This window comes from Amborella trichopoda, chromosome 12, assembly GCF_054954075.1.
Source record: "Amborella trichopoda isolate Santa Cruz 75 chromosome 12, AtrichopodaSantaCruz75HAP2 v2.0, whole genome shotgun sequence".
NCBI lineage: Eukaryota > Viridiplantae > Streptophyta > Magnoliopsida > Amborellales > Amborellaceae > Amborella > Amborella trichopoda.
In genome coordinates, this window is record NC_142347.1 from 17,398,648 (window position 1) to 17,416,059 (window position 17,412).

The window sequence follows — 17,412 nt, forward strand, 5'->3', positions numbered from 1 at the left end:
GCTATCATTGATCCAAATTGATTATTTAGCCCACTCATTTGATCATTCAACCAAAGAATCCCAATACAGTGAACAGGAGTGTCCAGGTTCATCCTTTCTTTTCCTCGTATAAGAGGGGGGTGGGCCCTGTCCGATCACGCTGTCTCTCTCTACTCAACCGTCAAAAGCGGCGGCGTGATACGCGCTTCTTGTTTTTTTTCGAACTCCCCTCTCTCGACCGGGAAGAAAATGTTTTCTCCCTGTCGAATAAAAATCAGATCACTGGTGAAGAAGATGGAAAAGAGAGAGCGATGGGGTTTCACGCTTTGGATGAGAAGTCTCTTGTTCGGTACATTGAGTCGACTCCTTCTCTCTCTTCTCTTCTTGGCCACCGGCTCCATGAAGGGCTGAGTGTGAAGGAAGTTGGCGATGGCAACCTCAATTTCGTCTACATAGTTGTTGGGGATCAAGGGGGTTCCTTTGTCATCAAACAGGTTTTTTCTTTGTTCATTCATTATTTTCTTATAAGCATTTATTTATGCTCTGCGGAGTTTGTGAAGTAGGTTACATGGTAGATTTTAGCCATGTTTTGAATTGTTTGGATGTTTCAACCTGTTTTAAATAGTTTGGAGCTGCTTGAAATCAAGAAGCATACACTTTTTAAATTAGTTTTGAGTCTTGTGGTGGAGAGAAGTACGGTAAATGAACTAATGATGAATCGATGATTTAAGTTTAACTGATATTAATGGTTTTTCCTGATCTAATGTGCAAAGAATACTAAAGCTGTAATGTGGTTTTATGCACGACACACCGGCTAATGGTTCATGGATTGTTTATGAAATTCTCTTCAACTGGTCATGAATTATTCGTTGGCTCAAATGGATATAATATTAGTGTTGTGAATGTTCGTGGTGTCATGGATGCTTTTATTTCAAAATATGGAAATGGAATAACCTCTTGTATATTACAAATGCAAGGTTCGAAGTTCCTTATCCGAAATTTAAGGTCCTTTAGTAATTCTCAGCACTGAAACCAATTGGGGATATATATAATACTTCTTAATTTGGGACTCATTTACAGATATGGAATTAATGCAAAAAAAAAAAAAAAAAAAAAAAAAAACGAAAATTCTTCACATATGGCCAATTCCCAAATATTTGGATTATTCCTCTAAGAACTCAATCCTAGATATCAACCATTGTTATGGGCTTATGCCGAGTAACTTGGTCAAGGCTGAGTTGGTGCGAAGGCCACGGCAAGTATCCCACCCAATAAATAAAGGAAAAATGCAAAAAAATTGGAAAACACTACTCTATTAGTTAGAATCAAGTTTTTAGATGATATTGACAGTCTTTAAGATGATTTGAGAGCTTCATATCTTTTGCCTTTCCCAAATTTTTCTAAAATATTCAAGTTCTAGATCAAGTTTTTCAATAACCGTCTTTTATAGATTTTGCATTTCATCTTTTTAGTCTCCTATGACTTTTATTACCTATTGTCTTTTTTTCTTATTTTTTTATTATTTTAAAGATTTTTTATTTTCATTTTCTTTTTTCACTTTTCCTCCTTTTCTAGAGTTGTACACAAGATGGTTGAGAGGTGATTTCCAAAACATTAATATCAACAAATGGTAATTTGTTCACTAAGAATTGGTGCTGGTTGAACGTCATATATTTATTGAACAAGTTTTCACTAAACTAAGGATATGTACAGTTAGTTGACAGTTCTGGCCAGAAAATATTTGCATATGATGGAGAAATGTGCTTCGGTAATTACTCCGCTCATCAACAGCGTTGATTGTATGTGATCTTTGTAGAAACTCGGGCAAATCCCACTCAGGGCTGACCCAAATCACTTAGGCTTGGCACACTGCTAAGCCTGGAACCAAATACATTTGAACTGGCCGAGTTTGGATTGTTCTTAATATTTTATTATCTTTTTGTATAGATTCATCCTAATATTTGACTGACTCGACTGAGTCCATGAACCTTTTAGATAAGCAGCTGGCAACTTAGGGGACCTTGAGTCACTAGGTTGCTAAATGTAATGATTGGTGAACTGGAGAAACTGTGCATACTATTACATAGACTGTCCACGTTTTAACCATAGATTGTTGCCCTAGGCAAACACATCCTGATGAGTGAGCTTCATGTTTAACTCAAATGTAGAGTCCATGATCTTCAAATCATGGTTGAGGCACATGATTTTCTTGTTTTTGTGTCCTCCATTTGAAGAAGATTTGAACTCAATTCCCAAAATACTCATAGCTGCCAATTATATTTTAGCGTGAACATGGTAAGAATTTGGTTGCTTTGATTTGGTTATCAATAGCGCAATATGAATGCCATGTATGCCACTCACGTATTCTAGATCAGGGGGAGTGTGTTATAGCACTCTTGCACACTGTTTGTTCTATGATATATTACTTTCCCCTTGCTCTAGTTGACGAAGAGGTTTAACAACATTGGACTATTAGATAACCTTCTTGACATAACTCCTTATTCCATAGAAAAGAAAAATTGCATCAGTTCATCTAAATTTTATCATCAATAGGGTTCAGTATTGAAGTCTTATTAGTGTGGCCCATGTCTCTTCTCCGTCGACATATTTTAAGACAAAAGGGTTAGATGTAATATTCTTGTGTAAGTTGGTGGAAATAACTATACTAGTATCCTCATATAGTTTGGCATTCATCATGCTATGTAAAAACATCAAACACAACTAAAGTCTTCCAAACAGGACATAAATAATCTTCTGAACTAGTTTTTTTTTTTGCATAAATATGAGTGGATCTCTGAAAGTAGATGTTTGCTATCAAATTATTGTGCCCTGAAAAGCAGCCCACAGATTGGAAAAATGTTACTCTAAAGTTTTGCCATAGGCACATGAACACCCATGGAATCAATAGGCTTAGATTGGCAATTGAAAGCAAAGTTTGGTGTGGCTTCAATAGGCGATAAAATGAGGGAAGGTAGACTGAAAAAATGTCACTCAAGTTTTGCTGCAGGTACAAGACTAAATACTCGTAAAATTAATAGTCTCTAAAGTTTTGCTCAGATTGGAAAAATGTCACTCTAAAGGTTTGCTGCAGGAATACGATTGAATACCCATAAAATAATAGGCTCAGATTGACAAAAGAAAGCAAAGTTAGGTGTGGCTTCAATAGACGACAAGGTATAAAAAAACGCTAGGCGGCCAGCGTCTAGGCGGGTGCCTAGATCCTCGTGCGTCCTGTAGTGGAAAATCATCCATTTTTAGGCCTGTAGTGGAAAATCATAGTATTTTTAAAAATATTTGCTATCCTAATGTACATATATGCATATATTTGTGTCAATTTTTTTAATTTATTCCATTTCGCAACATGCGTTTTACTTTAGGGGTTCAAAAATAAACCCCATTACTTTTTTAAACAAACTTGGTAGTGATTCAAAAAGCTGACCGTCCAGTGCCTAAGCGCCACCTAGGCTGTTCAGAAAGCCTGGGCGCATCACCCAGGCCTAGGCGGCCACCTAGGCGGTATGGGACCCGCTTAGGCAGGCGCCTAGCGCCCAGGGCTTGCGCCCCCCCTAGAGGAGGAAATGTTTTGTTTTTTGTATTGATTTTTTTTTAAAATATAAATGGTTAGAATGATGGTTTTAAGTTCATTTGAAACCTAAAACTTATTGGAGCCCATTTTAGAGAGAGAGCCTCCAAAAAACTAGTTTTTGGTGATTTTCTTTAGGATCGAAGGTTGGCAAAAATTGATCAAAACAACACCCATTGATATTAGATTTAATTTTTGATGTTTTATAAATCTATTGGGGGGTTTTTTAGAAGATTTTGAGTCATTTGAAGCATCTTTGTGGTAGAAGTTTTAAGATTGAGCAATCAAACGCAAAGTAAGTGCCCTAAATACCTAATTTTAATTTTTTAATACTATATATCATTTTTTTATTCAAATGGGCATCCTTTTTGGATTTGACTGGGCCGCCCAGGTTCTGGGCGCCGCCTAGGCACTGAGCGGCCTGGACCCCCCAGGCCGCTTAGGACTCGCCTAGTGCTTTTTGAAACACTGAAACTTGGGGGTCAAAAGGACCCATTCTGCCCTTTTGGGTGAATTTAAAAAGCAATTTCCGCCTGACTTCACTGGGCGCCCGCCTAGGTAAAAATGCCCGTTTCGGGCGCCTTTTCATGAGCATGCGTTTTTTTTTAAATAATGCCTAGGCGCCGGGTGATAGGCCATAAGATGAGGGAAAGTAGACTTAGGTGGCTGGTGGAGGAGACCTGGTGTGGGGTTGTACAAAGTCCATTAGAGGTAATATTTTGGCACATAGCTTGTTTTATGCTTTCTTGTTCCCAATCTCCTTTAATCTCCTTTAATGTAATTTTGCTTATGTAATGAAGAAGTTTTGAAGTGAGAATCCAAATTTATTTTTGCTTATTTATTTGAGTTATTGATTGTAAATCTTGGACATATGTAAGTGGTAAAGCCAATATCGCGAAAGAAAATTTTAAACTTTATATACTGTGCTAGTTCACGTCGTCCACTTTCATTATTTTCATTAAAAAATGTTGAATTTGGTTTGCAACTTGGAACAATTGTGACCTTTTAGTAATTTGGCTCCACTTAAGTTACTTGAACTAAACGTGCTATACCCCCATATTTGTTCCGGGTTTGAAACCTGCAACATAATTTTGGAAATTAAACAAAAAGTTTAGGGTTTGGCTTGGACAAGCCATGATATTTAGGTCATTTTGCTCAAGTAACTTAAGTGTCCAAATTACCAAAATGGCTTCATTTGGTCACATAGTTTTAAAAAATGGACCGTCCAGCGCCTAGGCGGTCTAGAAGGCTTGGGTGCATTGCCCAGACCTAGGTGGCCAAACTAGGCGGATATCCCTGGGCGCCCGGGAACCCGCCTAGGCGCCCGCTTGAACTCGTCTAGGTGGCTGCTCAGGGCCTGCATCCCACGTTGGGCTGGAAATACGGTTCTTTGAGGGTATTTTTGGGTCATTTTTTTAATACTAAAGGGGAAAAATTATGGGTTTTAGGTTTAGTTGAAACCTAAAACCCATTAGAGGCTATTTTATAGAGAGAAAACCCAAAAGAAAAAATTTCTACTAGGCACCTGCCTGGGTGCTCGCCTAGGCGTTGGGCGGCCTGGAGCCCCCCGACCGCCTAGGTGCCGCCTATTGCTTTTTGAAACATTGTTTGGTCAAGGTTTCAAACTTGGAATCAGGGCAGTTTGGGTATTTTGTTATAAAATACTTGATTAAGTACCCAAGTGATATGAGTTTTGAAAAGTAACCACATTGTTGATATATTAGTTAATTTAACACTGATTTTTTGATATGGTTTTACCATTTTGTTGATAGTTTTCCTAGATATATGAATGAGAATGGCATCAATATCGTTGAGTGCAAGCTAAGACCCTTGGGCTCTATAAGTGACAGGATTAAAGTCACTGTCACCCTGTCACGTTTTGGGCAAGAAACTGAAAATAGTTCTTTGGCTGATTCGCATTAGGCTTTACATTAAACTTGGGTCGTGTCCTAAATACCTGAATTATGGAGATGTCAAGATCCAATTGTTTGTTGTCTCCAATCAAGCTTAATTTTGATGGTTGTTCCCTCGAAATCGTATTCTAGTGGGCATTAGTTGGATGGTTAGATTCTATGCACCCAAGCATTTTCCATCTGTGTCGGGATCCATTGGCATGGCAAACACCCCAAAGGGTGATGCTACGACTTTCTTAGAAGGCCTTAAATTGTAAGATCATCTTGGACTCCTCCCTGCAAGTGGGAGGCTATTTTATGAGCGTTATCAGGGAGACCTCAAAAGATTCCCTCTTCATCACATAGAACAACTGTTTGACCAAGTTTTTGAGATTTGTGGCATTCTACAAATCTTCTTAAGTATGTGTGGCATGAGGCAAACATGGTCGCCACTGTATTTACAAATGATGGTGCAGCCAGCAGTGGTTTCAATGTAATCAGGTCTTAGTTCTGAACTGGACAGTTTGTGCAGTTCATTGTATAAATTTTGTTGCAGGCTTTGCTCATGTTTGGATAGCTGTTGCTTATCCCAGCCATATGAATCCTTGCAAGACAATAATACATAGTTGAATCTATCAAAAAAGAAAAGGGATAAAAAAGAGCGCAATTGTCTCTTGAAATGGATGTAATTCTTTGTTAATTGTGATAGAATTATGGATAGGAAGTAATTCTTTATTAATTGTGCTAGAATTACCTAAATTGCATACTTCATGTATGGGCACTCATATATGCATATTGCTATGTTGTATGCACAATCACTTGTATCTTAACTTGTATGTTTCTTCTCTTTTAGCATATTTATCTTGAATCTATCAAAAAAGAAAGATAAAAAAGAGTGCGAATGTCTTGTGAAATGGATGCAGGAAGTTATGGATTGGACATATTTCTTTGTTAATTGTAACGGAATTACCTAATTCTTTTGGATAATCTTTTGGTAACGCTTATGTTGCCTGTTCTGAAATCTTCATGACAGGTTCTATAAAAAATCATGCTACATATGTTCAACCTTTTCCCCTTGTTATTACTGGAGTTATTGTCCTATTTGCATTTTTCTATTTTTGATAGTAAGCCATTATGATTATTCTCAACTTCAAAGTGCATTGACCAAACAGGCTCTTCCATACATTCGTTGCATAGGGGAGTCATGGCCAATGACAAAGGAACGGGCATATTTTGAGGCAATGACCTTAATGAAACATGGTCAATTATGTCCTGAGCATGTTCCAGAAGTATATCATTTTGATAGGCCCATGGCTTTGATTGCCATGCGTTATCTCAAACCTCCACATATTATTCTACGAAAAGGATTAGTAGCTGGAGTTGAATATCCATTGCTTGCTGAGCACATGTCTACTTATATGGCAAAAACTCTATTCTACACATCCCTTTTGTATCTGTCTACAACTGATCACAAATCTGCAGGTTGGAATTGCTTATCTTTTGTTTTTTGCTTACGTTCTCTTTTGATGTTTGGGAATTACGTTATTTTTACATTAGCTTCTTTTAGTAATGGGTTATGGCAATTTCTTATATTCCATCAATCTCGTATGGATTACTGCAAATGTATTGAGTTGCTGTTGATCAAAGGTTTCAAATTAAATATGTTGAACCGTGGTTTCCCATGTATTCAACTTTAGGATAGTTTGGTCCTACTCTTCTAGACATCATTTCACTCTGGCAGAAGATACAAGATTGCATAATCTGTTCTAGACTCTCCAGTCATTTATATTTTTCGGGGGACATTATTTAAATAAATTATTATAGGTTGTAACGACGTCAATCTCCTAATATTTAATACTCAAATGGAGTTGTATCAAAATATTAAAATGTCCACAGTATTGACCCATATTTTTGTCAAGCGTATAATAAATTTAATTTTCTTATTTTAATTTAATCCATAGAGCATTACAAGCTACTTCTCTTAGATATCTTAAAATCTTGTAATTTTTTTAACTTTTTATAGATTGGAACCATAGAAATATCATCAGTATAGGACATTTTATCCCTTCTAATATGATTTACAGTATATTTTATCTTTCTACTATGATACAATATATTTTATCCCTTCTGACCTCTAATACATAAGGAAAATTTTATTGTGTTGGTTTTCCATAGATCTAGGATCTCAAACACATCTTAAGAAACTACAAGTCATAGGTTTTGGAATTGGGGTGTGGAAGCGGGAGTGAGGGATTGTCACAATCTAGCGGCTCCACAATTATTTAATCAATGCATAAAAATCAAAAACGAAAATTATATTAAAAAGTTGTCCAATCATCGCACAAAATATAGTAAACTGTGAGCACAAAAAATGGGTTATAAAGAAATAGCTATTTATTAATTAAATATATTTGTAATTCATAAGTAATATTTTTAGGGTCCTTTCAAGGTTTGTTTATGTAACAATCATCTCCCGAAATACATCAAAAAAATATTATGATGAGGCACATGGGGATAAATGATAGTGATACACGGGAGCTGATTTCCATTAATATGCTTTATTTACAATTTCTCACTTTTCGGCCTCCAAATGTATATAAAGCTGCTTTATTTACGAGTTTACACTTTACTACTTCCTAAGGAATTAGAGAGAAGGATGTTAAAATATCACCTTGAATATTTGAGCAGGAAGAACAAGTTGTGGTGTAGGTAGACATGGATAGAGAGGAAGCCAAAGTAGAGTGTCTTGACCCCCAATGCACTCTTGATTGAGGGGCTGCACTCAAAGTATTAATTGAGGGTTAGATTAGGGTACAAATAAATCCAAAAATTATATATTTGTCCTTTATAATGAGCATGAACTGCAAATACAAGAATGAGTTGCATCAATACACAAAATTATCAACATACCCTTGACCAATTATAATGAGTACTTCCCCTCAAGTTTTACATGAAATTTTAACATGTACACCTTGTCCTTCAAATATTGATGTCATTCCTTTGATAACCTGTTGTTGGTATTTCTGCTATTTGATCTTTTGTGCCTTTCATCATTGCTTTTTTCGGTTTCAATCCTCTCCAACACGAAGTGATAATCAATCGGTCAATGTTTGGATCAATTTCTTTAGTTTCAAGATAGCCCTCCCTCTCACAAGCCTACAACCGTACATTGGAGCCCATGAAGCTCTCTTGGCCTACAAACCATCCCTTGGCATCTCTTCAACCTAAACCTGGGTTGTCCTTCGTGAAACCTTTAACTTTAGTGCCTATGCCCAAGAGAAAGGGTTTTGGACATATGACCCTAGGGCCATAAATCGCCGAACCTTAGGTCAGTCAACTAACGTACTCCCACTTGAAGTGTATAATCCACTATAATTTTACATTTACATGTTCTCATGGGCTTTAAAGTTTTCAAACCCAACATTTAATTGTACTACTCACTTCTGATATGCACTCCAATGATAATAAAAAATTCAAAATATATCAAAAAGATAATTGTTTGTAATTAATGATACTTTGGTTTTTGAATTTAGAAAAATTGGTAATCATATCATTCAATGGACTTTGATCCATATACTTTATTGTTCGATATTAAACAAATTTGGATCATGCTCCCTTTATATTGGGATTACGATCCCTTTAACTCATGGTGTGTGGGTCATGATCCCTATCCCACAGATCTTCAAGCATCTATTGATCCCAATGTCAGATCCCCAAGGACAAATGGTTGATTTGCCCATTCAAACTAATTTGATGAAAACCCGGGCATCAGTTTATAGAGTTTTTTTTGGAAATTTTTGTAGCTAGTCTTGGCTGAGCTCACTTTCTGTTGCTTTTTTTTTTAATAAATATATTCTGTTGGAATTGCTTCTTGTCCATGATTCATAGTCCAATGTTCAATGGCAAAGAGATGTTTGAGAATCCTAAGTCAGCATATGAAGAAAACCCTCCTCAAAAAAAAAAAAAAAAGAATCCTAAGTCAGCATGGGTAGAAACTGGGGTTTCCTCAGGGGCAACATATTACATAATCTGTGTCCCCACTGTTTCTTTATGGGTATTGTTATTTTCAGCTATTCAAATTGTTGTTATTTCAATAGAGAATGAGCAATTCAAGAACTTGAATGAGGAGATTTCCAAGAACTGATATGTAATAATTAATGTTATAGAAATGTTCTTTTAGATGTTCATCCCTCTCTTTAGTTTCTGTGCTGTAAAGTGAGTTCCTCATATTTGGCTTATGTAACTTATTGCTGCTTTTAAATGTTACTTAGTTATTCATGCTTTCTCTTGCCCATTGTCTACCCATTCTCGGTATTCTTTTATATGCTCTCCAAGTTCTTTTGTCTTGTTTTCTTTTACATTTGTTCTGATGTAGTACTGTCCGCAAAACTGCAGTTGCTGATTTTTGCGGAAATGTAGAGATGTGCAGACACACTGAGCAAGTTGTTTTTTCTGACCCATATAAGATAGCCAAATATAATCATTGGACCTCTCCCTACTTGGACTGGGATGCTGAAGCTATTCGAGAGGACTATCAATTGAAACAGGAAATTGCAGAATTAAAATCGATGTACTGTTACTAACTACTGTATCTTATTGCATAAATTATGAATGAGTAATATACTCCCTGTTTCCCCTTGTTCCTTGGGTATTCTGTTCCTATAGTTTCACATTTTTCAACAGGTTTTGTGCGAGAGCTCAGGCGTTAATACATGGTGATCTTCACACTGGTTCTGTGATGGCGACTGCTAATTCTACTCAAGTTATCGATCCAGAATTTGCATTTTATGGACCCATGGGATTTGATGTAGGAGCATTTCTGGGGAACTTGATTTTGGCTTTCTATGCTCAAGATGGACATGCCAATACAAGGATTGAACGCCATGTAAGTATCTGATTGTTTTTGCTCCTCTCTTGGTGGTGTTTTTGACTTTATAGTTCTATCCCTGTGCTCTCTTTGTTTTTCTCCCCTTTTTCTCCTTCTTCTCCTTCCCATTGCATGAGTTTGTGAAGATAAATTTTCTGGTCCAACAGCATAATGTAGGGACTTTTGACGTGATGAAGTCTACGGTTTCATCTCCACATTTTTAGATGCTTAATCAACGGAAGAATCAGATGAAATCTGGTAGTATCTTAATTTCACATCCCAAGTTATACTGCCAAAATTCCTGAATGTGACAGTCTATCCTAAAAAAATAAAATAAATTAAAACAAATTCAAAATTTTGTTTCTATATATGGCCTCAAAACAAATGGTTCCATTCAAAAGCTTTTTGTGTACAAAATACGTAACATATGTATACAACCTTGGTTGTACAAAAGTTGCAAAATAAAAAGAAAAACGAATTTATTCATGACTATAAACTCCTTCCAAGCCACTCCTGCTGTACAATGAACAATACTGCTGCGACTACTCTGAAAAATTTCATAATAGCTTGATGAGTATGGCTACTCAGTCAGTGACCAGCATTATCCTTACAAATTATGGCTAGACCTGCAAATATTTCCTTAAACAATACACATGAAGTAGAATTTCAGAGTATCGATTTTATTCTAATGCATGCCATTAATAAACTCATTTCTAATCTCACACATATCATGTATTCCTTATTGGACAAATAAAATAGGTATGATACATAACTAAATGCACGTAATTCATATTAGGATCCATTATAATCTAATTGGAGTAGTTTTAAAATATTACTGTATTGAGCATCAGGCATGATCAACATGCATTCACAACAACAAAAATCAAATCAACGTGCATTCACGACAATAAAAATCCTGTAATAAAAGCATTAACCTCAGGTCTCAGGCCTTGGGTCCAAGGTTAGAACTTCTACTATCCCACAGGAAGAAGCACCACCAACGGGAAAATCCGTTGCGTAGTGCCTCACACACGCACACAGTCCCCAACGCGTTTTGGGGCTTTGATAGGTAGGGACCTTGCAAGACACGACCCTCTCATGTGCCCTTCTGGCGAGAGAGCGTTATACTACCAAAGGGGTCCCAATGAGTAGTGCCATCACGTAAAGTTTGGGGGCCGACCGTCCAAACACACATACTCCTAACTCTCCTCCTATCATAGAGAGTTAGGGAAAATCACAGTTATCGGCACAATATCGCATCATATCATAACAGGGGCATGTTTCCGTGCATTCATATCTTATCAAAAGTATGTTACCATACACACATATCTCATAAGAAGCATGTTGTTATGCACATATATCTCATCAAAAGCATGTTTCCATGCACATATATAGCATGTCTCATATGTAATCACAAGAAACATAACCACGTCTATGTTACACATATAGTCACGAGTGACATCACTATATTGTATTATTATGCATATAAATCAAAGACATCATTATGTCAATTGCAGGCTATATATCAATTAGTAGATGTCAGGAAACATTAATATTATTTTTTCAAAATATCCTTTAAATCACTTGCTTTAATAATCCTAAAATTTCAGGAAAACGAAGAAAAAAAAGAAGAAAAAAAAAAAAAAAGAAAAAAAAAAAAGAAAAAAAGAGAAACTTTTAATAAGCAATGGTCCATATGAGCATGATGGTCCTTAGGGACCATCACTATTTTCAAAAGCTTTTGGTTTAAGTTTTTGCTGCCTTGCCACGTCCTTTAGTGGACGTGGGCTTTAAACGTTCAGGTGTAATATAATTGTTACACCTCATGTAGGAGGTGTAACTTAATAAGATAATATAATAAGGTATCTTAAGAATTTAAATAGGAGAGGCGAGGACTCCCACCTTAGAAAATTTTTGAGATCGTTCTCTCTCTAGTTGAAACGCAGTGAGCTTTCTCTTTTTTTGGCCGAATTTTTATCGAAAACTCCCTCTCAAATATTTTAGGTAAGTGACTTCATTATCTTGAAAAATAATCCGTTCTTTTTAAAAATGAAATGAAATAATTATTTCTGCTTATTATCATGAATTTTAGGCGCGATAAATTTTATGTGCAAGCAATCTCATTATTTTGAAAAATAATATTTTTAATAAAATTGTGATATTTTATTTCTATAAGAAATTTCAAATGCTGTAAATTCTTAGAAATAAATTTATTTATTTATTTTTCTTGTCTATTGTTAGAAAATTTTAGAAATAAAATTATTAGAAATAAATGTGATAGTTCTGCTTTTACTAAAATTGTGAGATTTCTTTCTACTGTTTTTGAATATTTAGACATTGTAAAACTCATGTGCAAATGACTGCCTTATTATCGGAAAACTGATATTTTTGCATTTGATTATAGCATTATCTGTGAAATGTTTATTTGCGAATTGACATCCCATAAATTATGATAATTTTGTATTCTTGAATTTTTATAAGAGTTTTTCTATACATATTAGATTGGCAATTATGCTAGAATGTCTTTACGAACTGCTACCTTTCTAAATTTGAGCCCAAAATATTTGACTGGTTATTTTTGAAATGTTATTGAAAGTGACTGTTATTAATGGTTTCAGTGAAATTCATATTAATAATTTCAGTGATATGTTAAGTACATGATATTGCTGCTTTCTAATGTTTAAAGACATTTAGAAATACTTTAAGTATGCAAGTGGACTCATCCGGTTTGCCGGTAAGGTATAAGTAGACCTATCCGGTACGTCAGTAGGGACTAAGTGGACTCATCCGGTATGTCGGTGAGGTATAAGTGGACCTACAGGGATTTAGTGGACCTATCTGAGACGTCGATAGGGATTAAGTGGACCCATCAGGACACTGATGGGGTATATAGGTGATCTACTTGGGACGCCAGTAGGGTAATTTGTGAAATCCTTGAATTATGCACTGCCGTTAAAATGTTATGTGCATTTCATATATTCGGATTATACTTAATTATGCATTTTTGAAAGTGAAACTGTTAATGCATTTCTGTTAATAGATCTCCGTTTTGAAAATATTGATATCTTTCAACCATGATTACTTTTAGAATTATGATGATCACTTACTGAGTAGCCCAACTCATCAAATTATGGTAAACATTTTTTTCAGGATAACTGCGGTTTCATTTTGAGTGCTCGTCAGGATCAACTCTGGAAGATATTGTAGTTGTGCTTAAACTTTGTTTTGTTACTTTGTAAGAATTCGCCATTGTAAATTTGTCCTAAAAAGAGATGTACATATGTTTTGACTGTCACGTCTCAAGAATATCAGTATTGTAAATTCTTAGGGCGTGACAATTATGGTATCAGAGCAATAGGTTTAAGATTCTTAGGAAATTTACAAAGAATGTACTTAAAATCATATTTATTGCGCGTACAGACCAGGACGAAGTCAAGATCCAAAATAGCTGAAGCTAATATAGAAGGAATTTACAAAGCCTTGGAAAATATGGTTGCTCTAATGCAACATCAGATGGAAAACAACAATTCACCTGGGCAGTCAGTTATGGGAAATGGTGGGAGTAATATCGAACAATTTAATAAATTGAACCCACCTTCTTTTAAGGGTACTGTAAACGCACTGGAAGCCGAGGGATGGATTATGCAATTGGAGAAAATATTCTAGGTAATGGAATGTCCTGATGATAGGAAGGGGGCCTTGGCAGTTTTTATGTTAGAAGGAGAAGCACAACATTGGTGGCGAATGGCAAAAGGAGTGTTGGTCAAAGTAAATAAACCCTTGATTTGGGAGGTATTTCTAGAGGCATTTAATGAAAAGTATTTCCCAGAATTTATTCGAGACCAAAAGGAAATGGAATTTCTGGAAGTAATCCAAGGAAACCGGACAGTAGCACAGTACGAGGCCATGTTTATTGAATTGGCCAGGTTTGCACCACATATGATTAACAATGATGCAAAAAAGGTGAAAACTTTGAAAGGGGTCTCAGACCAGCTATTAGAAGCAAAATATCAGTCTTAAAACTGAGAACTTATGTTGAAATAGTGAATCGAGCTCAAATTGTCGAAAAGATTTTGAGGATTACCAAAATATGAAAAATCAGAAAAGTCAGGTTAGACCCACACCATTTAATCGACAACAGTTTGAAAGGGCAAACAAGAAGCTAAGGCCCTTGCCACTTCAAAGCCCAATAGAACCATGTAAAAAATGTAGGAAAAAACAGGGATCAAGCCCTTGTTATTGGAATACTGGAGCCTGTTTTAAATGTGGAAAATTGGGGCACCAGATTAGAGAATGTGCTAGCTTACAGATGCAACAGCTTCCAAAGCAGGGAAAGATAACTTAAAAGCCTCAGATGAAGGGAAGAGTATTTGTGATCACCCAACAAGACGCTCAGACCTCAAAATCAGTGATCCAAGGTACTCTTATTATCTTTCAAAAAGTAGCTCATGTTTTGATTGATCTTGGATCTACTCATTCATTTGTGTCACCACACTTTGCATGCCACTTAAAGGTAGAATCAGAACAATTAGAATACATTTTAGAGCTAGCCACACCGATGGGAAATTCAAGTGACACCAATATAGTGTACAAATCCTGTGTAATAAAGATAGAAGAAAAGGAACTGTTGGTTGATTTAATACTTCTAGAAATTCAAGATTTTGATGTAATCTTAGGCATGGATTGACTTTCTGTATACCATGCAAGTATTGATTGTTACAAGAAAATGGTTACCTTTAGTATTCCGAATCAACCAGTATTTTACTTCAATGGTATCAAAGAAGACTCCCCATCATATTTAATCTCCTGTATTCGAGCTAATCGCCTTCTTCGAAAAGGGTATCAAGGCTTTCTTGCCTATATCAAAGAAGATAGGAAGGAAGAGATAAATTTGGATACCACTCCGGTTGTCCGAGAATTTCTCGACGTTTTCCCTGAAGAATTGCCAGGCTTACCGCCTAACAGGAAAATTGAATTCTCTATTGAATTATTGTCAGGGGTAGCCCCAATTTCTAAGGCACCTTACAGAATGGCACCTGCAGAACTTAAGGAACTTAAACAACAATTAGAAGAATTATTAGATAAAGGTTTTATCAGGCCTAGTGTGTCACCTTGGGGCACTCCGGTATTGTGTGTTAAAAAGAAAGATGGGACCATGAGATTGTGTATCGATTATAGACAATTGAACCAAGTGACAGTGAAAAATAAGTATCCATTACCTAGAATTGATGATTTATTTGATCAATTACCAGGATCACAAGTGTTTTAAAAAATTGATCTTAAATTTGGATACCATCAGCTTAAGATTAAAAGTGAAGATGTTTCCAAGACAGCTTTCAGAACAAGGTATGGCCATTATGAATTTTTAGTCATGCCTTTTGGATTAACCAATGCACCGGCTGCATTTATGGATTTGATGAATCAGATCTTTAAGCCATTTTTGGATAAATTTATTGTGGTATTCATCGATAATATTTTAATTTATTTCAAGAATCAGAAGGAACATGAGCAACATGTAAGAATGGTATTGCAAATTTTAAGAGAAAAGAAATTGTATGCCAAACTTAGTAAATGTGAATTTTGGCTTGAACAAGTGACATTTTTGGGACATATCATATCAAAAGAAGGTTTATCAGTTGATCCTTCAAAGGTTGAAGCCGTTGTTAATTGGAAACAACCAAGTAATGTGACTGAAGTTCGAAGCTTTTTAGGATTGGTAGGATATTATAGAAAATTTATAGAACGATTTTCTCGAATCGCAACCCCATTGACACAGAAAAATGTCAAATTTGAGTGGACAAGTGAATGTAAGGAGAGTTTTCAAGAACTAAAAGTTCGATTAACTTCAGTACCTATTTTAACTATTCCTGAGGGGAGTGGGAGATTTGTGATTTATAGTGACGCTTCACATAAAGGCTTGGGCTGTGTATTAATGCAATATGGGAAAGTAGTGGCATATGCATCCAGATAGTTGAAAGAATATGAGAAAAAATATCTAATTCATGACTTGAAATTGGTTGCAATAGTATTCGCTTTGAAAATGTGGGGCATTATCTATATGGTGAGCAATTCGAAATATACACGGATCATAAGAGCTTGAAATACCTCTTCTCTCAGAAGGATTTAATTATGCGGCAGATAAGATGGATGGATTTCTTAAAAGATTATGATTGTACAATCCATTATCATTCAGGAAAAGCTAACGTTGTGGCCGACGCTCTAAGTAGAAAATCTACGGGAGTCTTAGCTCATCTAATGATCCAAGAAATGAGATTGTTAGAGGAAATAGTGGATTAGCATCCAGCTCCGTTCATTAATGGTGTGGTAAGTATGATTGCCAACATTAAGGTAGAATCCCAATTAATCCAACAAATTCGATCGGCACAAAAGAAAGACCCTCAGCTTATAACAATTGTAGTAGAGGTGAAGCTGGGAAAGAGAGACGAATTCTCTATATGTAGTGAGGATTTGCTAAGATTCAAAGGTCGGATTTGTGTCCCGAATGATTAGAGTGTGAAGAAAGCGATCTTGGAAGAAACACATCACTCTCGTAATACGATACATCCCGGAAGTATTAATATGTATCAGGACTTGAAGAAAACCTTTTGGTGGAATAATATAAAAAAAAGGTAGCACTATTTGTGTCTATGTGCTTAACATGCCAACAAGTAAAAGCTGAGCATCAAAGGCCCGCTGGGTTGTTGCAACCTTTACCCGTGCCAGAGTGGAAGTGGGAGCACATCTCTATGGATTGTCTCTGGCTTGCCTAGAACAAATTCAGGACATGATAACATTTGGGTCATTGTGGACTGGCTGACCAAAGCTGCCCACTTTCTGTCGATTCGCACGGCGTACACTTTGGATCAACTGCCCAGTTGTACATTAAGGAAATAGTGCGGTTGTATGGAGTTCCGGTCAGTATTGTATCGGATAGGGATACTCAGTTTACCTGTAAATTTTGGACTAGGCTACAGTCAGCCACAGGGACGAGACTCACCTTTAGCACTGCCTTTCACCCCCAAACTGATGGACAATCGGAGTGGACCATCCAAATCTTGGAAGATATGCTAAGGGCGTGTATTATTGACTTT

General features: G+C 36.2%; 1 protein-coding gene across 3 annotated transcripts in view; it reads left to right on the forward strand.

The window, feature by feature from the left end:
- The first annotated feature begins 255 nt into the window (after positions 1-255).
- LOC18437010 (methylthioribose kinase) overlaps positions 256-17,412 on the forward strand; it is a 46,998-nt gene continuing 29,841 nt past the window's right edge. For 2 of the 3 annotated variants that reach the window (XM_011626136.3, XM_088854279.1), the window contains exons 1-4: positions 256-473; positions 6,627-6,936; positions 9,850-10,024; positions 10,138-10,339. In XM_011626136.3, coding sequence (XP_011624438.1) covers positions 291-473; positions 6,627-6,936; positions 9,850-10,024; positions 10,138-10,339 — 870 coding nt within the window. In that variant the 5' untranslated portion in view covers positions 256-290. Of the gene's footprint in view, positions 474-6,626; positions 6,937-9,849; positions 10,025-10,137; positions 10,340-13,471; positions 13,694-17,412 lie in introns of those variants that run through there. The other variant, XM_088854278.1, reaches the window with a different exon arrangement.